Below are 22,322 nucleotides of genomic sequence, written 5' to 3'. Positions count from 1 at the left end.
CCTCCTTTCTTGTCTCGTCCTCCCTAAAGGCACTTTCCTTTCCCACTGCCTTGTCTTTTTGAAGGTTCCTTTCTAGTCCATCCCATCCAGTCTTTTTGTTCTCTTTTCTTCTCCTTCTTTCCCTTCATTCCTCTTCTTGTTCGTCCAACGTGCTTGCCCAATTAGTCCACTTTCGTTGAAGGAATCACCGCTTACAGCTTCTCCTTCGTTTCGACCTTCTCACCTTCTTTCGCTCGTTCATCTATTTTTGTCTCTTGCAGCTACTGCCATCCGCCCATATTGACCTCTTAAGGGCTGAGCATCGCCTGTTCTGCATCTCTAGCCCATTGATCATTGGTAAGTCTCATCACGTCCATTTCTCTATCTCTCTTCTCTTCTCTTCGACCATCTCTCATCTTCTCTTTCATTATATTCCCAGTGTGGTCTTTTTCTGCGTGGGAAGATGGATTGTCGTGGGACCGTTTCTTGACGGCAGCCTGCGTAACGTCCTAATGACATTACTGACTTTGTTTTGAGTATTTAGTATAAACAACATTTAGCAATGGCTTTCCTCAAGTACGCTCTTCCTGTCCTGGCTGCAGCCCAGGCCGTCCTTGCTGCCGGTGAGTGAACCATCACCCCCGACTCCGACGGATTAGAAATTGCGAGGGTGGGAGCTGATTGTTCGCACAGACTGCGGTAAGACCGATGAGACCATCACGATTTCCAGCCAGAGCGATGCCGACGGCTACGCCTCCTGCTCTACCCTCAAGGGTACCATCGAGATCAACGAGCACGTGTCAGGCGCTATTACCTTCAACGGCGTGAAGCAGATTGACGGCACCCTCAGCTGCACCGGTGGCGCCAACATCTCTACCATCTCGGCGCCCAGCCTGAACTCCATCGCCGAAACTTTCAAGCTGAATGGCCTTACCACTCTGACCACCCTCAGCTTCCCCTCTCTTACCAGTGTCGGATCGATCGAGTGGACTGCTCTGCCCCAGCTTCAGAGCCTTGAATTTACCAAGGGTGTCAACGACGCCGGTGATGTCACGATCACCAATACCGGTCTGGCTAACCTGAACGGTATCTCTCTGAACACCGTTGGTCGGTTCGACATCACCGAGAACACGCAGCTCAAGTCCATCAACATCAACAACCTGAAGAACGCAACTGGCCTGATCAACTTTGCTGGTAACCTGAACTCCCTTGTGGTGGAGCTGCCCAACCTCTCCGGTGGTACCAACATGACCTTCCGCAACGTCAGCGCTGTCTCCATCCCATCTCTCCACAGCCTGACCGGCCAGCTTGGCTTCTGGGGCGACTCCTTCACGTCTTTCAGCGCTCCCAACCTGACCGAGACTGGCGATCTGGTTTTCAACGCCAACAGCAAGCTCATTAACATCAGCATGCCAGCTCTCGAGACTGTCAACGGTGGTTTCCTGATTACCCGCAACGACGAGCTCAGCAGCATTGATCTGCCCTCCCTGCAGCAGGTTACTGGTGCCGTTGACTTCAGCGGCAAGTTTGACGAGTAAGTGACCTTTTTCTGCCGGCCGAAATATGGCACAACGTGCTAATCAAATCGCAGAGTGAGCATGCCCAAGCTCGAGAACGTCAAGGGCCAGTTCAACTTGCAGAGCACCGGCAACTTCAGCTGCACCAGCTTTGACAAGGCCAAATCCGACCAGGTCATTCACGGTGCCTACAAGTGCAAGGCTGCGGAGGCCAACCCTACTACTAAGGACGGATCTTCTGGCACCACCACTAGCAGCGGCAGCTCTGCTTCTGCTTCCAAGTCTAGCGCTGCTGATCTCAACGCTGCTAACCTCCCCGCTCTCGGATTCGCCGCCGTTTTTGGAGCTCTGGTGCAGTACGTTTTGTAAAGGATGGCCGATACCAGGAAATTGCATGTGATTTTGTTTGTTTTCCAAAACTCCCCCTGCGGGTGTGTAGAGTTGTCTAATAAGCCATGGTTTTTTTGATTGCAGTGCTTTTACTGTTTTTATGATAATAATCGAATCTCATTTGAGCAACCTTACAAACGTTCAAGACCTGAATCTACTGTCCGGATGGTGTGTGGTGGCGTTGCCTCTTGAGCAGTTAACACTGATTAGATCGCGGCTATGTACTTGACGTAGTGCGGACTTTGTAAGATCTGCGTAAGATTGTCTGCAGTAGGTACAAACAAGTCGTGGGCATAGCACAAGCTCGTGTATGTGCATCAGATCGGATACATGCATGCATATATCCGACAACTGCCCCAGGACACGCATCCGTGGGAGTTTGTTTTCCTGGGAAACTACTCATGGTATCATGGAAGACGACAGATTGAGCATTCAGAGACCTCTATGTGCGTTACAAATCACAGATGAAATCTCGCGACTAGGTAGTGAAGAAGAAGAGAGCAACATCCAGTTGGAGCCGTTCGCTTTTATCAATTGAGAACGCCACGCTAAGAGAAAACCGAGACACTGGAAGACAAAGGGGATATGAACCAAGCAGATGCGACTAGATCATATGAAAACGAGCGTCAGCCGCCCTTTGTTTTAGGAGGTGGCCGCGATGCGATGGGGGCCGTACCGTAAATTAAGAGCATTGACTAGACCGAAGGAGAATACGAGATTTGGAAGGTTCATCGTCATCCGCATAACGCTGAACAAATCTCAGTCTTCTAAAGAGCAGGATTCTCCTTGACGACCTGGCGCACGCGCCGCTCGTACGCCGGCCGGTCCTTCTTGAATAAGTTGTATGCTTCAGCTTGCGCGGGGGACTCTGGGTTCGGGTCGTCGAGTAAGTCTTGGATTCCCAGAAGGATCTGCTTAATTGTGATGGCGGGCTTCCAGGCTTCTTCTTCGTTGAGGATTGAGAGACAGACGGTGCCGGAGGGGTAGACGTTGGGGTGGAAGAGTGGGGGGACGAATTTGCCTGCCATCGTTTGCGACGTCAGATTCAACGATCTCAATGGATGCGGAAGAGGTGGCAATATAGATGGATATATCATGCCAGTAGTCAGAAGGAAATACGTACATTTCGGCGGCTTGGTCGGATATTCTATTCCAGGAAAGAGAGATGGTCAGCACATTCGCTTGCTATACAAGGACCGAGCACGAGCACAGGCAGGCTTACCATCTGGAAAGACAACGTCCAGCTTGAACAGTCCGCCTTCCCACAGCGTATTCGCTTTCCCCGGGATACCGCATTCCCAGCGCTTCAGGTCCAGCACGCCCTGAGGTGTCCGATGAGGCTTTGCGTAGAAGCCAAACGGGTGGTCTCGTCGCCATTGCTTCCTGCGCGTGTGGGGTGTTAGTTTCTGGGTTGCTGTCGGATGCGGAGTCGTGGGTGTGTTTGCGCCGCGCGAGGGTGACCTGGGCTGGTAGACATACCGTTCTTCTGTGAGGCGGTTTAAACACAGGGACATGGTGAGTCGGCGATGTGAATTGGTTACAGGATGAGGTTTGCTTTGGGTCGGAAGAGGCGATTACGGCGAGTTCTTGGAGGAAATGGCCAAGGAGGGTTCGTCGCGGAGGATAGATAGAGAGGGAGAATGGTGACAGGTGAGAAAGAAGGAAGTGAGAGGAAAGAGATAGAGTCACAGATTAAGAGGCTCCAAGTGAATGGCCACCAGATGAGGCTTTTCCAGTCTTGCTTAATGGATTTGATACCCCACAGCCAATCGGGTCTCCACTGATAAATCTCACAGTAATGATCATGTGACCTCCTAGTATTCAGCGGCCAAACGAAGCCTGAAGGTATCCATGTTTGTCCGCCAAGTTGTGTTAATAAAATAAGGTGATTAAGGATATGTCTTCTCTAGTGATCAGTATGGGCAATCAAGCTGTTTTGATTTATACACTCAGAATAGCCAACACAAAGAACAGCAAGGTGGATCTATCTTAGCACTGTCCCAAGACTCAAGTATCGCCTCAGGTAAACTAAGAGGTCAAAAGTATCCGGACACTCTAAAAAATCGAAAAATTCAACCATTTGCAATCCCATATTTCTCAACCACCATACTATTCTAGTATATAAGAATAAACTAGGGGATAGTAGATATTAATATTTAGTGTACCATCCCTTTGCCTGGTAAACTGCATGTAATCTACATGGCATCAAGCAAATTAGACTGTTAATCTTCTCCTAAGGGATAGCATCCCATGCCTCTATAATAGCCTTGCGAAACCAGGTCCAATCTACCTTAGATCTGCCTCCTAAGAAGAGTCCAGGATAGAGCTGTAAAAGCTTCTTCTTTAGGAGGTTCCAGAGGTGTTTAATTAGATTCAAATCAGGCAAATGCAGAGGCCATTCCATGACCCAGATTCCATGAGATTCAAACTACTCCTGCGCCTGGTAAGATATATGGATTTTAGTGTTATCTTGCTAGAATATTATGCCAGGCTCGTAGATTGGAAGGAGGCCATCTTCAAGGTATTTTAGATAAGAATTAGTGGAATATCCGCCTCGAGGAGCTAATTCATCATAATCTATAATCACTAGCTTTATACAGCCTCCAATCCAGATTGCGCCCTATATCATTTGCAAAATATCCTTCCCATGGTTCATTAGATTGACTAGATCATGCCGGTATGCCTCATTGGAGAATCAGAAGATAAATTAGGTAGAATTATTTAGCTTTCTTTGAATAGAATATTTGTCAGAAAACAGTACTTCCTCCTAGTGAGGGAAATCAAGCCATGTATGCACAAATTTATACTATTTCTTGACTATTTCACACTTTAAAGGGATCCTTTTCTTGCTCTTCCACTTCTTAAGGTGATATCTTCTCAAAACACATTGAATAGTTGACTTGGAGACCCCCCCAGGTGAGTATGTAACCAAGGCCTTCCAGCTCATGGAAGGGCTCCAGCGGACCATCTGGTAGATATAACGCTTAGCAGAGGGGCTAAGCTTTGGGGGTCTACCCATTTGAGGCCTTAATTGCAAGGTTTTATGGTGTTGGAAGCGTTCTTTGGTAGCATAAATAGTGCTGCGACTGACGCCAAATTCCTTTGCAAGTTGAGTAGGCGAACCCTGGTTCTCTAGGCTATATAAAATAGCTGCGCGTGCCTCACTAGAAAGCTCAGCTTTAGGCCTTCTATTTCCACTAATTTCGGTGCCAAACGACCTCATTTTGATGGAATGGTTGGTGGTTAAAATAATTGTTAATTATTTGACGCGTCGCGGAAAGGCGGAATGTCCAGATACTTTTGACCCCCGATGTATCTTCATCTGCACTACACTAGCATTCAGTGTTTGATATGCCGCTTCGTTGGAAATGCAGAATTGTCACTCTCCATGTCCTTTGCCCCATACTGATCCCAGCTACTGCTGTCACATATCCTGCATACATGTAGTCAGATTTGCATAGTTTCATACTTTTCATCTGCCCAGACATTATCACAGCAGATATCATGACCTCAGAAGGCAGGCTCGAGTCATAGCATCGACTGACTAGCAATGAAACCTATGGATGTGCTGTACATGTTCCTTGTTCCTATGCTACTGATCGTCATATATCCCTTCTTCGAATTTCTGAGTGTCATAGAAACGTGCTGTGATTGTGTTGCCGTTGAACACTCGGCCTTCCAGGGCATTCACCGCCTGACAGATTCTGTTAGTGCCCAGACTGGATGGCTTCTGAATTCTAGAATACTCACGCGTAAAGCCGATAACTGGTTAGTAAACTTGACAAAGACCGGCACAGGAGGCCCAGATTCACGGGAAATGAAGACACGCTCCACACGACCGTACTGTTTTAGTGTTAGATGGTAGCAACCCAGTCATAAACAGAGAAGCGTACCTTTTCTGAGCATTCCTCGCCGATCTCTTGCATCAGCCCTCCGTCTTGATCACCCTCGAGCTCAGCATCCAGGTCCATCCCATCAAGCATACCCTTGAGGATGATGACTTCGCTCATACGGCCGAACTTGCCCTCCTCTTCGTCCGCTTTCCTCTTACCACCAATGATTTTGCCCCTGCCAGCAGGAGTAACAAAACCACCGCCTTCCGAGTCTGGTCGCTTCTTCTGCTTCTCAACTTTGACCTGCAACGGTTTGACGATACCCGACCCCGTGGCACCCAGGCCAGATCCTTTAGTCCACCCATACTTCGCCAGCAATCTCTCAGCAAATCCCTTTTGTCCCGGTCGGAGCGAGCGCTGGCCGCCTTCTTCGTCGGGTGTATCCTCTGCAGGTTCTTCCTTCGCAAAGACTTCTTCAAGCTCTGCTTCTGTGGCCGGAATATCTTCCGGAGGTGGAGGCAGGGTATATCGGACCGGCGCACGAGAGATAGTGGCAGAGGCTGGCTGCAGCGCATCCAAAGGCCTAGGCGGAGGCGCAGGGGGCTGGTGCGGCGCAGGCTGAGCTCCAGTCGCCATTTGCAGCCGTCTCAGGTAGGCATCTTCACCGGTGGGGTCATCTGGAATTGGAGCAGATGGCTCTTCGGGAGGAGGCGGAGGAGGCGTCTGACCAGACATTAATGTATCTAATTGACCTACCGTCATGCGCGCGCGTCGAGCAAATGCATCGTCTCCTGTGGCTTCATCAAGCGGTGCAGGAGGGATATCGTTGAGATTAGGCGGAGGCGCGAAACTCCTCGGAGGCGCAAATTGTCCTGCACAAGTTCGTGAGCATCTGAAACGTTCGCAGTCGACTACAAAGGGAAGCATACTGTTCAGTGGTCTCGATTCATCGTCGCTGTACGAGTCCCTGCTCGGCGACCGTGCCATCCGATGTGCGTAGAGGCGATCTTTCCACTCGCGCACCTCAGCAATCTGCTCATCACTATGCTTATACTCTTCGTAGATGTTCGGTCTTGAAGGGTCGTAGATGTCGTCCCAATTCTGGACGAACGCCTGCGCTTCCCGGTTCTTCTTGCGCTTTTTACGTCCGCCGCGCTGTCTCTTCTCGCCAACGTAGAATCCATTGACATCGTCTTCCTCGGTTGCTGCCCAGTCCGCAAGAGTGGTCTTCACGGGGGGAGCCGGCGCAGACGCAGCGGCAGGGGTCGTCTTTGGCAGCGCTGGTTTCGGCTTAGGCTTCTGAGCCGCTAGCTGTGGTCTTTTCGTAGGCTGAAATCGAAGAGAAGCTGAATACCCGAGAAGCAAGGAAGAAGGCCAAGTGAGCAATCAGATCGTCAAAATGTGATACATGAAGAGAACTTCTCGATCACGAAAGAAGGGTATGAGCTCTACCAGCACTTAATTGCTGCTTTTTGGCAGCTGAATCATCTGTCTGTGAGTCGCCTTCCGAAGCCTGCTTGAAGACGACTGGGGCGCGAGAAATTGTTCCGGGAGAGGATGTATTGGACGATGGGTCGAGGAGATTGGCATAGAGAGACAGGCCTCCCCCTTTGGATGAGGTCGAATCCGAGGCCATGGATAAAAGAACACGACGTAAATGAAGAATAGAGATAGTTCAATACACAAGATGGAGAACAAGATCTACAATAATTGTTTCTGCGAGGAGGATCGTTGAAGAAGTTGGAGATGCGGAGTAATTCCATGCATAAGCATGTTTGGTCGACTTGCACTGTTTGCCATGTTTGGCTTGCCCTTACATAAGCCACCCGGAGCCACCCGTTCGAAAGGAGAAAATACAGGGAAGGAAGAGCGAGAAAATGGGGCCTACGAGGCTACGACAACTGACGACTAAGCGCTTTCGCAACTAAGTCCGAGGACCCATGGGCTTGACTATCATGGATATAATAATGGCACACCTACGTCGATTGCGTAAGACACGTGAGTCGTATCCACAGAATCCCCATGTTCAACCTGTATCATCTATCTTAGCTATCTATCTCGTCTATCACTGTAAATAACCCCTGACGGCCAAGGCACACCATAAGAACGATGGGCACTCTAGCTCAGTCCCTCTCGCCCGACAGTCCAAGTATTGCGGTGATAGTCCATCATAAGCCGTCGGCCTTGTCGGTCTCCTACCAGCAGCTTCATGTCCATGTCGCCGACTTTCAAGCCAAGCTTGCTAGACTGGGGGTTGGCCATGGAGCTGCAGTATCACTGGCTCTCGTCAATTCCTTGGAATTCATAGTCTCTTTCTTGGCTATATCATGGCAGCGAGCTATCGCAGCTCCCCTCAACCCCGCATACAAGCAGGAGGAGTTTGAGTTCTACATCGATGACCTCAGCTCTAACCTGGTGTTGATTCCACGGGACTCCTTTGCGCAAAACGGTCCTGCTGTGCAGGCTGGTAGAAAATACAACGCTGCCATCGCGGAGTGTTACTGGGATGGGAAGGAGGTTGTACTGGACGTCAAGGAACTGGGCAAACTGGCAGGAAAGGGCAGCACTGGTATCCTTGAAGCACAGCCTGATGATATTGCCCTTGTTTTGCACACCAGTGGGACAACTGGTAGACCCAAAGCTGTATGGCCCTTTAACGCCTGAACGAGACCATCATACTGACCATAATATGGGAACAGGTCCCGTTAACACACAAGAACCTTGCCACAACCATGAGTAAGGAACAACACAGTATGGCGTAATCAAAAATTCACTGACCGCCCACAGAGAACATCCGGGATACATATCAGTTAACTCCCGAAGATCGGACGTACTTGGTGATGCCTCTATTCCACGTTCATGGGCTGCTGGCCGGCTTCCTCGCCCCTCTCTTTTCAGGGGGCTCTGTGATAGTACCGCTCAAGTTCTCTGCCTCGGATTTCTGGCAAGATTTCGTAACTCACCAGGCGAACTGGTACACTGCTGTGCCTACGATCCACCAGATCCTCCTAAAGACTCCTCTGCCAAATCCCATTCCCAGGATCCGCTTCATCCGCTCATGCTCGTCGCCCCTTTCTCCCAAGACTTTTGAGGATCTGGAAAGAACTTTCAAGGCCCCCGTTCTGGAAGCGTACGCGATGACAGAGGCCGCCCACCAGATGACGAGTAACCCTCTCCCACCGGGAAAACGCCAACCCGGCAGTGTCGGCATCGGACAAGGCGTAGAGGTCAAGATCCTCGATCAAGCTGGCCAGGAAGTGCCTCAGGGCAGGGAGGGGGAGATTTGCGTTCGTGGTGACAACGTGACCAAGGGGTACCTGAACAACCCGGCTGCCAACAAGTCGTCCTTCACCAAGGACGGATTCTTCCGCACGGGGGACCAGGGGAAGAAGGACCGCGACGGCTACGTTATCATCACCGGCCGTATCAAGGAGCTCATCAACAAGGGTGGAGAGAAGATCAGCCCTATCGAACTTGACAACACGCTGCTGTCTCATTCCCAGGTTGCGGAAGCAGTCTGTTTCGCTATCCCGGACGAGGGCCACTACGGAGAGGATATCGGAGCAGCAGTCGTCTTGAAGAGTGGCGGCGCTGCAACCGAGGCGGACCTCAAGGCATGGGTGGCCGGGAAGCTGGCCAAATTCAAGACCCCGAAGCAGGTATGCAAATGTCCTTGTGGCCAACGTGTCTTCCTGAGCAATGAACTAACGCCAGACAACAGGTCTGGATAGTCACACAGATTCCAAAGACGGCAACGGGGAAGATCCAACGGCACAAGGTGGCAGAGGCGATGCTCCAGCCCAAGGCGAAGCTGTAGTCACATGCATATTGTATTTGCGAACAAACTTCTGAGTGTAGATAGCAGCACCATCGCTTGGGTAGATTACCAGACTTATCATCAATGTATTATCTCTCACAAATACATTACTTGTTCATAGTGTCCCACCCAACTCTAGTACTCACATTGCCGTCCGAACAGCAGATTTGAACTGAACCACCATTAGCCCCAACGAGGAAGCAAGTCAGTCAGTCAAAGAAACCTAACACGTACCGGAATAATCTGCGCCTTCTCCATATCCCACACCCCACTCTGAACATAGATATCCTTGCTCAGGAGCTCTCTCGCCTGCTCCTCGCTCTCGGCCATCAGCAACATCGCACTCCCCTTGAACGAGGGCGTGCCCTCGGCAGAATGAGACTCCAGCATAGCCCCTGCTCAACTCACTCAGCCATCTCCTCTGCAAGCAACATCGAGGCCAATTGGCAGGAAACAAAGCTCGCAAGATACTCACCTCCCATCGTGATCACCCCATCCGCAACCAGGGGCTTGACGCCCTCCAGGTGGGAGCTGAGAACCCCATCTCAGTACCATGTCTCGTAAACTCTAGCAGAAAAGAGTCTAGGACGGTGAAAGAGTGACTTACGCGCGCACCTCCAGCCTCTTAGCCAGAGCATCCGGCTTATCGGGCAGGATGCAGAGGAACTCATGCTTGGTGGAAGCCATGATGGTAGTCGAGAATGCTCGGGCGAATGATCGGTTGAGAAAAGCGGGGGAGGTGAGTCTGGTTAGGTGGAACATGAGTGTTGATGAGGTGGGTGAGAAAGGTAGGAGGCTTAAATATCTACTGTTTTTGTTCAGGTACCCCTCGGTACTCTAATTCGCATTTAAAGCCGGGATGGGTAGGTTCGGCGTGGGGAAGAGGGACCGTGTCACAATGTGGGGAATATTCTACACCTAGCACCGGATAACGAACAGAATGCGAGAAGACGAGGACGTTAGCAATGCTTGCTTCTTGAAAACGCGATTTAATGCCAATCGGTATGCAACTACATGGTCAGTGTCATAATCTTCATTGGTCAGATGAATCTGCTAATGTCGCGAGGTAGCAGCAGCTCTTGTGGCTCAGCAGAGGGGCTTAAAAAGATGTCGAAGACTTGGTTGGTATGCTTGTCGGAAATTCACTTTGTGTGTAGGTACATATATATGTATGTACATGAATGGTTGCGACCTCGATGCCTGATCCATCTCCCTGTCCATCTCAATTTGACATCAACGTCTTGGACGCGCCCTGACCCGGTAATAATGTCTCTCTGCCAAATGCTCCCAGGCATTCATTCAATGAACCTCTGCATAATACACGGGCAAAAGTCTGAGAACGACGTCATGGACTGATCCCGACTTGGAAGACAACTGGGAACGACTCTCGAACCACCAACTGGTGAACGGGGATAATGTCGATCCCAAGAGACAGCAAAGACAGATTGATAGCGTCAGGGTCAAGTCCGTCTGCCTGATGGCAGAAAGATCAAGGACAACACTCAGGCAGCTATGAGGTCAATCAATCAGTCGACCAGTCAACTCTATAATCCTCCAAATACCGCTGAACAACGTCCCCGAAGCGCCAAGGAAACAGCACATAAAAAGCCCCTAGAACACAACACGAAGAAGATTGAAAATTATTGATATCATTAGATATCCGTTTCAAAACGTCACTGAAGAAAACAAGAGCATAGAAATGAATAGCTGGGAATGTAACCAGCAATGATGAATATGGCTGAGAACTCCACGCAATCATCCTGACGGCAACTGCGTCAGATATCTGTGGACAAACGGGTATTGAGCATAAATTGGAGAGGTGGTCTTTCAGGTCTACTTTGGCAAACCCGAATGCATGGATGAGGCCATTGACTCATATCGTTGATTTTTAATACGCTTTGCGATCCCCGAGGTTGCCGGGCTTCTCTTCGGTGTCGATGTGCCACACAATGTAGTTCGGCAAGCCGTACACCTCGTATCCAGCCCGCTTGGCCATACGGGCAAACCCCTCCGTTTCAGCCTGGTTCTCGAACGCATAGGCTGGGAAGTTGATGCCTATAAAGTGGACGGTTAGAACTCAAATGTACGTGGTGATGACAGAAAATGCACCAACCTGAACGGTGAACGTCTGCCTTGACCAGAATGTTGACACCACCGATGCCGTCAAGCTCAACCTCGTCGTCCTTGTTCTTCCTCCAGTCACCCATTCCAACGAGGTATTCCCGACCCGTATCATATTCCTTGTATCCCTCAGCAAGAATAGTGTCCGGGTCCAAGTTCTGTCTCAATCTGCGGCCTTTGTCGGATTCGATCCACGAATTGTAGTCAACTAACGATTGTCAGCAAATGACGCTTCCAAAACATGGAAACAGGCATGCACATACAGCGACCCTCAATATCACGACCGTCCTTGTAACGATGGAACCAAATATCTGGAACAGAATAATACGTTAGCGCTGAAGCAACTGGAATAGGAGAGTTCGACATACTAGGAACAAGGATGTCCCTATTGTGGGAAATAAAATCTTCCAGAATAGTTGGAGGGCTGTCAACGATATCAACGTCTCTCCAATAGACCCAGGAGTGATCAGGCTTCAGAGCGGAGTAGAGTAGGTAATTGCGAGCTCGGGCGATAGCCTTGCGCCGGGGGCCCTGAGCCGCAAAGGAGTGTCGATCCTCAACATTCATGCCAGTATCAGCTCCGAATTCCTTTTGAATGATTGTCGCGCTGCGGAAAGCAATTTTGTCTTCCACTTGATCTTGGATTCTGTTCAGCTCCCTGGCAAGAACGGCGAGTGTGTCATCCTGAGAGTCGCCAACAAGGAATGCCAGATCAATGAGCTCATGGGGGTAAGTGATGTTGTAGAGGAGATCGAAGTATTTTTCCAGATGAGGCGCGGCATCTCTCAGAGGAGTGAGGATCAGCACCCGCTCCTTGTTCTCCTTGGCTTCACGGGTTGACCGAATGCCGTTGAGGTCGACATTGATAATACTGCTGTCGTTTACGACATAGGGCTCATGGTGGTTAAAAATCACGGGAGTCTGAGTATGCGCCATCCATGCGTTCATCTCGTTGATGGTCATTTCCATTGGAGATTTGGGGGGGCCATAGCAGTAGAAACTGATCACACCAACCCCTTGTCAGAACCACTTCACACTTCTGTCATGACGACCGAATGGATACTCACTTTTGCATTCCAGATGCTGACTTGCTGATTCCACGCCATAATAAGATCAAAATGCCTGTGAGAGCTAAAGATATCAAGAATCGCGGCCGTGTAAGGAGAACAACGACGGCCCTCCAGGGAGGGAGTCGAGCTTTGGCCGACTTCCACGTTACGCCACCCTTAGGAAGAAGCATCTTTGCAATATGTGACCGGAGAATGCGCTGCGACTGGGGAGAGACCGTTCGATTACTCGGAAAATTGTCACGGTCTGGAAACGGCTACGATTTCTGGAAGAAGGTGCGTTGTGGACACTCAACGTCGGACGGAGAAAACCAGCCGACCGCACGGTAGATGTAAATCCTCGAAGCTGTTCTCAAGGAACCTTGAATCGACACAATTCGAAGCAACTTTTCAAGAGTCGGCCTGGCTGACACCGGAACGAGAGGAAGGAGTCGATAACACGATAAATCGCGAAGTAGGGAGGAATGGCTTGGTGGAGATGGGGAAAAAGGTGGTCTTGCAGGAGCCAGTAGGGCACCGCAAGAGGAGACAACAAACGAGTGTAAATGGAGCCAAATGTAATTATGAAATAAATGTATATCTAAGACGAAGGAAAAAGAAAAGGAAAACCAAAGGTCCAGCGAAATCGAAGATGGGGGACGATGCTGCCAGAGAATCAGGCCGTTTGGGAGAAGGAAAAACGAGCCGTGGAAAAGGATGGGGAGTTTTGCCTGAGTAAGGTAGTAGTCTAACAATCCTGCGCACGGGGATGGCGGAGCCCAGAACGCAGAACAAGTCCACTTGTGGATTATCACTTTCCATAGCTGCTGGTCAAGTCAACCGTGGAACTTTATCACTAATATTATCATCACTGCAGAATGGTTCTGAAGTAGCATTAATTTGAAGCTCTACAATTGATCTCCTGTTCAATATCTCGTCAATATTGTGGTGTTCTCGACCATCTTCATCAACAACCACCATCGTGGCGAAAAGGGGTTGTTCTTGGCAGTTGGTTGAGCCGTCAAGGCGCATCCCATTCGCCAACTGGAGAGATTTGCTATCTCGAGATCTACCTAGATGCCTCAGTATCACAAATTTGCATGCAGTTCGAAGCGTAGTCAATCGAAGACGATAGAAAATCGAAATTTTGTGGCTATTATTCATGAATCATGTATTTGCTGGTGTGTACAGCCCATTATGTCCTTCAGGCATATCATAACGTTTCAACAGTGGCAGAGATAAGAAACCGAAACCAGTTCCTGACGTTTCTCGCATACACGGAAGCATGAAGGAAACCAACATCAGGCCAGCCCAGAAACGGCATATATTCCAACACCAAGTTTGCGCAGGAAAACAGAACCAAACAAAGGAAATACACAAAGAAATCGAATAGCCCACTCTGAAATCCACCCATCATTTCCTTTTCCTTCCAAATGTACCGCCCGTTTTCTCCAATGTTCGCCAACAAATGCACCATAAATATTCTATAATCCGCGAGATAAGTTGAGAGATAACCGAAGTCGAACGTTCGAAACTGCAGATGAAAAGCGCATCACTGTTCAGAGAGTTGATGTTGATACAATGCAAACGCTCAACCGCGATAGACAATCGAAAGCAAGCCAGTTCAGGACGGCAACCATTCTATGACCCAGGGAAACTCATGACAGAAGCCTTTGAAGTCACCACATAACATATGCATTTCTCTGCATCACGGTGATGGGATTAGAGATTCGCGCCGCGAATGTGCAACCGAATAAGTTGTATGAGGAAATACAGGTGACGAAGGTCCTGTCATGGGAGGAGTGGCGGAAAGAAAGGTGTGTCCGAAGGACTGCCCGTGGGAGGAGCCTGAATGCAAGGGCTCGGGGGCGGCGTTCGGGGCGGCGATCCCATCACAGAGAACTCGTAAGCCAGGAAGCACATTGTGAGTCTTGGTTTCAGGGACCTGCGCCAGAGGACGAGGGCTCGTTTGCTCGCTCTTGGGCGACCGGAACATGTGCTCGTATGACTTGAGCTGAAACTCGAGTGCTTGGTTTCGCTCTTCCAGCAGCTGATTCTCCTGCTTCAGAACCTTGATCTGCTGCAGGGCTGTCTGGTGCTGCTGCTGCAGGTTCGCCACCAACTGCTGGAGCTGCATGCAGCGAATCTGGGGCTGCAGCTTCTCTGACAGCTGCCGAGGCATTTCATTCTCCTGGCGAATCAGGTGCACGATGATCAGCAGCATGAAGTCGATGAGGAAGATGGCTCCCTGAACGATGTGTTCCTTGGATTCCGGCAAGCTCTTGGCCGGGTTCCAGCCTGCCCGTTCAAGAAAGAAGTCATGAATCCGGCTATCAAGCTCCCGGTGCAATTGGCTGAGGTTCTTGCGTCGGTTTCCCTCGGCAATGCGATGCTTCTCTCGCTGATCATCAACATCAGCGGATATCATGCTTCCCTTGCGCTTCCTTCCGCACAATTGTTGCAGTGGTGGCTTCCGACTAATGTTCTTCGGGGCAATCAAGCTCAGCAGGTCGGCCGGAGAGAGTTCCTGAGACCAGTCAAAGGCCTTGCGAGGCGTCAAACTGTCGGGCCAGGAGCTGTCGGCGGAGTTGGCTGGCGAGGGAGGAGTCACAATGTGCTCTGAAACCGGCCACGGCGACTTGGCGGGGAAAGTGTCATGTGGGCTGGGTGGGCTGGGAGCAAAGACGTTGGAAGTGAAAGGGTTAAAGGGTCCCCGAGGCAATGGCTCCGCTCGAGGAAGAGGAGGTAATTTGCGGTCATCGCCCAGATCTACAGGCCCGGATGAGCTGTTTGAGATGGAGCGTATGCTGCTACGGGTGGAAAGGTACGTCAGTCGGACAACATTTTGAAACGATGACAGAAATTGATCACTCACGGCAAAGCGCGGCGCTGGGAGATCTCTTCGCAAGTCGACGCCATGTCGTCAAACATCATGGTTCCGTCTGTGCTGTGTGTTTTGCAGGTGGCTGAGAGCGGAACGGTTATGTCTGTGTTGTCTCACCGTGTAGACACAGTGATAGATGACGTCCAGACCAGTGTTCGTATGTGTATGTATGGCGGGTATGTACGTAGCCTTGTTTGGTGGGTATGTCTCAGAGACAACAGCAAGAGATGGGAACGTAGAAGATAGAGAAAAAATGGTCCTCGTGTTGAACTGTTGACACAAGGTTGATGCAAGCAGGTGAGACACTTGTTTAAGAATTGAGAGATATAGCTCAAGGGGGATGCTTGGGACAAAGCGAGGGATTCCACGAGGCAGTGTGAAGAGATGAAGAACTCAAAGGTGCTTGTTCTGTGGATAAGGTGCGAACCCGCTGCATGTTTTATATCTGGATGCAGGATGGCGAACGAGGGATGAAGGAGAAGGAGTTCGGCTTAGTGGGTGGCGCTCAGACGTGCAGTGAGTGAGCTGCAAGCAAAAATGGAGCTCGAATCTGTGGATCTCTTCTCCAAAGTGTGAGTGTATCTATCCAAATCGAGGATGTATCAACTATCGGCTAGGCAGATCTGCGGCCATCCCAACTCGGAAATGGGAAAGGAATTAGAATTACAGTATCTAGAGCATGTGGGCAATAGAAAATGGGTCTGGTCTAGAAGATGACTTACTTACTGGCAGGAATAATAAAAATGATCATTGACATGCCTTCCTGGTCGATCCCCAGGTACTGATGTGCAGAGGCCCACCAAGCCACAACAGCATCTCTCCAGGTCCATCCCATGATGGCGGGGAAGTAAAGATCCCATTCCGGCAGAGTTTGGTCTCGACACCCGCTAATCAATTACTGTAATCCATCTATGGGGTACGAAGTTATCTAGATAGTATCTAGATAGTGTTCGGGAAGCGTGGTTCCGTTTGAATGATCTCTGTCACAAAACCTAAGGGCACAGACGGCATTATGCGTAAGTACCTCACATAACATATGTGGCTCACACTAACTGGCATATGAGGAGAAAAGCAGATCGACGAATCAACGTGCTGTTCGAATGACCACGCTGTTTGAGCTGGATAGGGATCGAAGACCCTTGATTTGTCACCGCTGCTGTGGATTTTCGATCTACACGGGTAGAAGACATCGATTCCCCTTGCATCGCCGCCATCAATACTTCAATATACTTTGATCCGATCAATAATGGCCATGGTCTTATCCCCTCGGTCTCCTTCAGCTCCAAGCAAAACACTGAGTCCCCGAAGATAGTGTGAGTGTATTCGTAGGCGCCAGAGAACAGAGGAAACGCTTCCAGCAATGTGTGGATGAGCGAGGTCATCGAAGATTCTGTGGCTGTTACGGAACTGCTCATCCGGCTTTGCTCTTGCTCTTTCTGGGGTAAGAAACGCAGCTCAATGAATATGATCCCTATGGAGAGGAGGCTTCCCAATTCCAGATGCCCCCGACCCATTGCATGGCGGAAGAAGCAATCGGAAACAGCCTCCATCTGCGTTCATCCCGATCTGGAGGTTGGAGATGCTGCCGATGCATTCCCCTTGTCTACTTGCTGCAGTGGTGATACACTGGTACTGCGAGAATGACAAAAGTACTGACAAGCGATCAACTGGGCTAATATAGTGATGGCACAGATAAATATCCGACGCACAGGCAGACGCAAAGCCTCCACATTGCGGGTCGTCATTGCCTCAGGCTCCACAAATCCTGACCAGAATCAAATAGCACGAAGCAAGGACCCTGAGCTGCTTGAAGAGTGAAGAGCTTGGGACAGCTGAGCAAAAATACCTGAGACACTCTGCGAGGAGGCAATCGAGCAATCATTGATGGCGATAATAATTGTCCATGGCAATGCTCCTGTCGGGCATACCGTTCCTATAACTACTATTGAGCTCGATGAACACGACAGAATCGGCGTCGGCTCGACCGAGCATGTTCATCAATAAAACTCTCAATTCTGTACAGAGTACGTCTGCCTACTCAACCGAGTGAAGCTGAATAACTCACCTATCTAGCTCTAGATCCCTAAAAGTATCAAGCCTCGAAGCCTCGAGAGGACCACTCGATGATCGCCATCAGCCCGAGGCAGGCCCGTCTACTTGGGTCACGGGGAGAACCCAGCGGCCAGGATCAGATAGCTGTCAGACTCAGGGCTCCGACGTTCTGGGCTTCTTCCGTCTTGGGGTAATGGTGACTAGCCTGCTAAAGCCACAAAACGTCAATAAGACAATTGCCCGGCCAGGTTGGCCGGAGTGATTTGGAATTCATTTCAATCAATGACATCTTCAACGGACACGCATACCGTTGATTCTGAGGACGCCACTCTGAGTCGACAGTCGACAGAAATAGAATGCGCAGTACCGAGTGGTATTGCTTTTATGTTTATTTCTACTGTACCGTCTATCGGATTCAAAGCCAGTTCCGTAACCTGTGATTATACTCCAATGCCAACGAACATCAATGAAGGCCTACTGATAATGGGTAGAATTTCAAATCTTGAGGCAATGGGGCAGCCACTAAATGTGCTTTCGCTATCAAATCCCTAGATAGCAAAGACCGAAAAGGAAACTCGCCAAACGGGGCAACTTAATTAGCGTTGAGTAGGAACACTCAGAAGTGGTCAAGACGGGAAGCAAATATCAATAAATGCTCAGTCTCCATAAGATAGTCATGCATGTACAGACATCCGTACCGCATATCTGCGTGTCTTACAATATCCATGTATGTGCAGTGCTGCGTAGCATATCCATAACTCCCAATAGACATGCGCGCCGAGCCAGTAAAAGCGGGACCCTGGCAAAAGGAAATAAGAGCTGTCATATTCGTGGCCCCGGATCTATGAAGAAATCAAACGGATCTGACGCCTTTTTCTTTTTCCCCTTTCTTTTTTTCCTTTTTTTCCTCCTCTTCACTCGCAGCCCTGAGGTTTCAGCTAGCCTGCCCCACGTTCAGTCCCCATGGAAGGCGAATCCTGGAAGCCATCCGCCATGCCTAATGAACTTATGATTGACAATAAGATTCTTCATCAATTTTCCTTTGCTCTGGGCCTCTGATTGATCCTCGTCACGTTTCATCAAGAGTTGGGGAGTTGCCATTCTGGGGCATCGCTCGCCCTCAGCGATGATTTTGGGCACTATGCGCTATGCGATATGCAGTGCATATCCCCTGCCTTCCAAGTTCGAATGGGCTTCTCTCTGCTTCTATTACATGCCTCTTGGGGAAGAATCAGTTGGCCCTGGTTTGATTCATTCATCAGCAGTACCAGGGAGCAATAACGGAGACTCTGACATAAGTACCAAACCCCTGTTTGGATTGATTGCCATGGGGACGTGCTTGATCCAGGTGCTAAACTCGAGAGCACTAGATACTGATCAGGAATTAGCTGCTCAGTTGTTGCGCATAATCATGTTGGCCTTAGCCAGACTCCAATTTACAATCAAGGGATCCTCGCAAGACACATCTTTCGTGAAGGTCGATTTCCGTTCGCTCGAACGAGTGATTGATTGATAGTTCGACAGATTGAAATTGCATGCAGAGCAGCAATTTTCCGGCATGAACCATTCACAGACCTCGACTCGATTAATTTCAGAAGTACAGTGCGTAGAGTTCGACGTGTACCTACGTGAGTCTCTTTGAAGGTTATGGGACTATGGGTATGCCTGCAAACCTTAGGTACCCCGATGATAACCTGATGGATGTTCTTTAGGAACCCCTGCTGAAATTGTCCGGCTGGGCTTGGGAGTTGGTCGAGGTGGGCCTCACATATTCACGAAGGTGATAGGTCACGATATTTGGACTTCGGATGGCCTACTTTGCATGAAGTACTCGACCTATTTGATGGAAGTTCTCCGGATACGCTCCTCAGAAACTTCACTGAAATATCCTGTCAGATAGAATGGTCGTCAAGTTCAAAAGAACCAGCTAGTAGTGAGCTTTCCTCAGTCTTATTGACAATTTGGCATAGAGTAGAAAGGTATTGTGATTTGCGAGGATTCGCAGATTGACCACCCAGTAGTAGTTTTAGTGGTATTTAGCGAGTTTTTAGAAGGAGACTAAGGGCCGTCGCGCGAGGTCTAAGTGTCCATCGGATCTCATCCAGGCCAATGGGGTCACACGAAAACTCCATTAATTCAAACGTTAATCCGTTCGGTCTGGAATTAGCTTCATTGTAGTCAAATAGTCGATACTACGGAGTAGTTCCCCCATCAGTTACGGCCTTATCGATTTTGCTTTTTGTTCTCTAGGACCATTGCTGTCGAAGGACCTTTCTATTTACCATTCGATGAAGACGTAGTCAGGCCAGTCCAGATGCTCAATCCGTCACTGACTCACTGTACACTACTATGCTGTACTATATATATTTGTGTAGCTACATCGGGTTAGAACCTGAACGTCTAAGGTAAGCACTACCAGAAAGGCAATTGATCGAAACTCAAATGAAACCATCTTTGACAGGTCATAAAAGCAAATGGGGTTTGTTTCAAACCCAACCATCGTTGTGTTAGCATCTAATCAACAATCAACCGTTTCTGGTCTGAATCAGTCCACTGTCCATGTTTACCTATCGACTCGGATTAGGCGAGCTCCGACAAATGCTGCATTATCAGAGTGGTATTTGCCTGAGGCACCAAGTCCAAGTTGTCCAACAGGTAGTGTGACAGACAGAGGCTAAACCCGTTTGCGCTTCTCTTGGCACCGTCCATCCGGAAGGCGTTGGCGCTGTGGCTAAACTGTAAAAACGGACACAGACATCTCCCCCGGCTTTCTCACCCATCAGAATGATCCAATAGATATTCAGACCAGTGCCCAGAGTCTCCCGTCAGGGTATGGGGAGACAGGGATGCCCCTGCATGACAAATCCAAGACTCTTCATGTATCGACTTCTTCTGGGAGCACGACCATAATCAGCAATGTTTAGTGTCCTGGAACCTGGATGTAAGATCAACTCGTGCTATGTTTCAGCTTGCTCTACTCAAGCAATGCCTTTTTTTTTCTTTTCTTGAATATTATTTCTGATGCTTCAAGCTAAGTGGGACGAAGATGGATGGCGCAGGAGATGGTCATGCCTATCGCCTACTATGGAATATTCAAACCTGTACCAAAGCAGCTGGTTACAAATTGCAAGTTGCCACTCGAGCAAGGCATGAATTGATATTCCATCCTCTACGCGACCCATCCTATACAGTCTTATGCATAATACCTCAAGAACGAACCCTTGACACTTGACTCCCGTCTGAAGTCTAGGCCTGACGACAGACGCCATTCGAATACATTACAGATATTGAATGTGTCCTGTATCAGGAGTCAATGCATCAGTTGCATCGATTACTGCAGCTTCGATCGGATGCTACTAAACATGCAATTGATCCTCTCCTGCCCGTGCAGTCGCAGTCTAGACAAAACCTTACTATGACCCTTAGTCTGAGCTATGCCCATGTCCAATCCCCACATACCCCTACCTACCGGGAAGGTGGAGGTCCATGGGTCCATGGGTCCATGGTAGGTGGCTAATTGTATTGATCACTGGCAATCGCCTCATGCAAGGTGTCGTGGACCTTGATATCTATCGTAAGTTCATTTCCAGGTGCAATAAGCAGTCCACAATTTACATATTGATTCCAAATTGTGTTGCCGCGTCTTGTCGTTCATGTTCCGCGATGAAGGACTTATGTTAGCTATTTTTGTATCTTGCAACAATCTCCAGATTTGTGCACCGATATAATCCTAGTGTCCTGGGTTGAGACTGTTCTGGCACTGTCGATCATGCATCTAGGTGCGCATTGGGCTATGGAAGTAGTGTACTTGGGAGAATAGGTAGCCATGGAGGTGGTCAAGGTTCAGCAGCCGTATTGGTGAGCTGATGATCACCACCCCTTCAGCTCGACACGGACGCCGGGTCAGTCCATCCGCTGGGGCGAACATACCCATTTAGAGTATCTAGGGCTACAATAGATCGTCAGGGCGATCCATCGAGGCACGGATGAGCAGGTAAGCTCCGTATCTACGTGATGTAACCATCTCAATTAGCATCTGGAGTTCCAGCGGAGAATAGTAAGTAGATGGAACCTTCAAGGCTTCTTGCCTCTTCAGAAGAGGCTGCTACCTCAGGCCTCGAAACTCCAGTCTAGGCCGGACAATTTTACAGGTATCAAAGCACCCACAACTCCCTGCCAAACGAGTGGCAAACGAACCTGAACCCAAGCACCCATTGCGATATGTAGGAAACCCCCATCAGATCGCGACATGGTCATGCTGGCACAGCACCATGAGTCTAGAACACCTACTGCAAGACAGAAGAACATCGATGCTCTCGTGTGACTATGACCCCGTCCCGCGTATGACATGCATATACGACCCCAACAGGCACGCTGGTCGCTGCGTGCTAGTACTAAGAACTATTCATCCCATTCAGCCTTTGGACACGTCGAGCTCGGGCATCTTCGCGAGTTTCATCGACCGCGAAGTTGGAACAGGCCAGCATCGGTCTATGACGGCCAAATTTGACACCTGTCGTCATTCACAATACTCACAAACAGGAAACCCTCATTAATCGTGCTCAATCTTGACTGACCCTCCCCCACAGATGAAGCTGCAACCCGTCCAGCAGGATTCCCATCGCTTCAGCTCCAGCATTCAACGTCACGGTCTCGGATTTCCTTGGTTTCTACAGTGCTTGC

The 22,322-nt window shown here is 49.5% G+C and overlaps 7 protein-coding genes across 7 annotated transcripts; 2 read left to right on the top strand and 5 right to left on the bottom strand.

Annotated features, from left to right (window-relative positions):
* Window positions 1-541: 541 nt before the first annotated feature.
* ecm33 (GPI-anchored protein Ecm33) lies at window positions 542-1,865 on the top strand (the record flags this gene model as incomplete). Its single annotated transcript, XM_043270940.1, has 3 exons — window positions 542-602; window positions 673-1,513; window positions 1,571-1,865. The coding sequence occupies 3 exons, from the start codon at window positions 542-544 to the stop codon at window positions 1,863-1,865; spliced, it is 1,197 nt and encodes a 398-aa protein (XP_043126875.1).
* A 788-nt stretch (window positions 1,866-2,653) lies between these two features.
* On the bottom strand, window positions 2,654-3,400 carry Aspvir_007762 (E2 SUMO-conjugating protein UBC9; the record flags this gene model as incomplete). The annotated part of the gene is made up of 3 exons (XM_043270939.1): window positions 2,654-2,907; window positions 3,010-3,033; window positions 3,109-3,400. The coding sequence occupies 3 exons, from the start codon at window positions 3,398-3,400 to the stop codon at window positions 2,654-2,656; spliced, it is 570 nt and encodes a 189-aa protein (XP_043126874.1).
* A 2,078-nt stretch (window positions 3,401-5,478) lies between these two features.
* Aspvir_007761 (putative G-patch DNA repair protein (Drt111)) lies at window positions 5,479-7,355 on the bottom strand (the record flags this gene model as incomplete). Its single annotated transcript, XM_043270938.1, has 5 exons — window positions 5,479-5,580; window positions 5,637-5,729; window positions 5,780-6,591; window positions 6,649-7,065; window positions 7,172-7,355. The coding sequence occupies 5 exons, from the start codon at window positions 7,353-7,355 to the stop codon at window positions 5,479-5,481; spliced, it is 1,608 nt and encodes a 535-aa protein (XP_043126873.1).
* A 473-nt stretch (window positions 7,356-7,828) lies between these two features.
* Window positions 7,829-9,536, top strand: Aspvir_007760 (acyl--CoA ligase; the record flags this gene model as incomplete). The annotated part of the gene is made up of 4 exons (XM_043270937.1): window positions 7,829-8,362; window positions 8,419-8,455; window positions 8,507-9,378; window positions 9,441-9,536. 4 exons carry the CDS (start codon window positions 7,829-7,831, stop codon window positions 9,534-9,536), a joined length of 1,539 nt encoding a protein of 512 aa, XP_043126872.1.
* A 142-nt stretch (window positions 9,537-9,678) lies between these two features.
* Window positions 9,679-10,223, bottom strand: Aspvir_007759 (uncharacterized protein; the record flags this gene model as incomplete). The annotated part of the gene is made up of 4 exons (XM_043270936.1): window positions 9,679-9,708; window positions 9,771-9,931; window positions 10,012-10,067; window positions 10,144-10,223. 4 exons carry the CDS (start codon window positions 10,221-10,223, stop codon window positions 9,679-9,681), a joined length of 327 nt encoding a protein of 108 aa, XP_043126871.1.
* A 1,201-nt stretch (window positions 10,224-11,424) lies between these two features.
* Window positions 11,425-12,897, bottom strand: Aspvir_007758 (ANP1/MMN9/VAN1 family protein; the record flags this gene model as incomplete). The annotated part of the gene is made up of 5 exons (XM_043270935.1): window positions 11,425-11,591; window positions 11,650-11,865; window positions 11,921-11,968; window positions 12,026-12,657; window positions 12,725-12,897. 5 exons carry the CDS (start codon window positions 12,895-12,897, stop codon window positions 11,425-11,427), a joined length of 1,236 nt encoding a protein of 411 aa, XP_043126870.1.
* A 1,514-nt stretch (window positions 12,898-14,411) lies between these two features.
* On the bottom strand, window positions 14,412-15,637 carry Aspvir_007757 (putative HLH DNA binding domain protein; the record flags this gene model as incomplete). Its single annotated transcript, XM_043270934.1, has 2 exons — window positions 14,412-15,513; window positions 15,579-15,637. 2 exons carry the CDS (start codon window positions 15,635-15,637, stop codon window positions 14,412-14,414), a joined length of 1,161 nt encoding a protein of 386 aa, XP_043126869.1.
* Window positions 15,638-22,322: the final 6,685 nt, after the last annotated feature.

This window comes from Aspergillus viridinutans (genome assembly GCF_018404265.1).
Source record: "Aspergillus viridinutans IFM 47045 DNA, scaffold_5, whole genome shotgun sequence".
NCBI classification, from domain to species: domain Eukaryota; kingdom Fungi; phylum Ascomycota; class Eurotiomycetes; order Eurotiales; family Aspergillaceae; genus Aspergillus; species Aspergillus viridinutans.
Note: the sequence above shows the minus strand (reverse complement) of the source record. Positions and strands in the feature narration are given on the sequence as shown.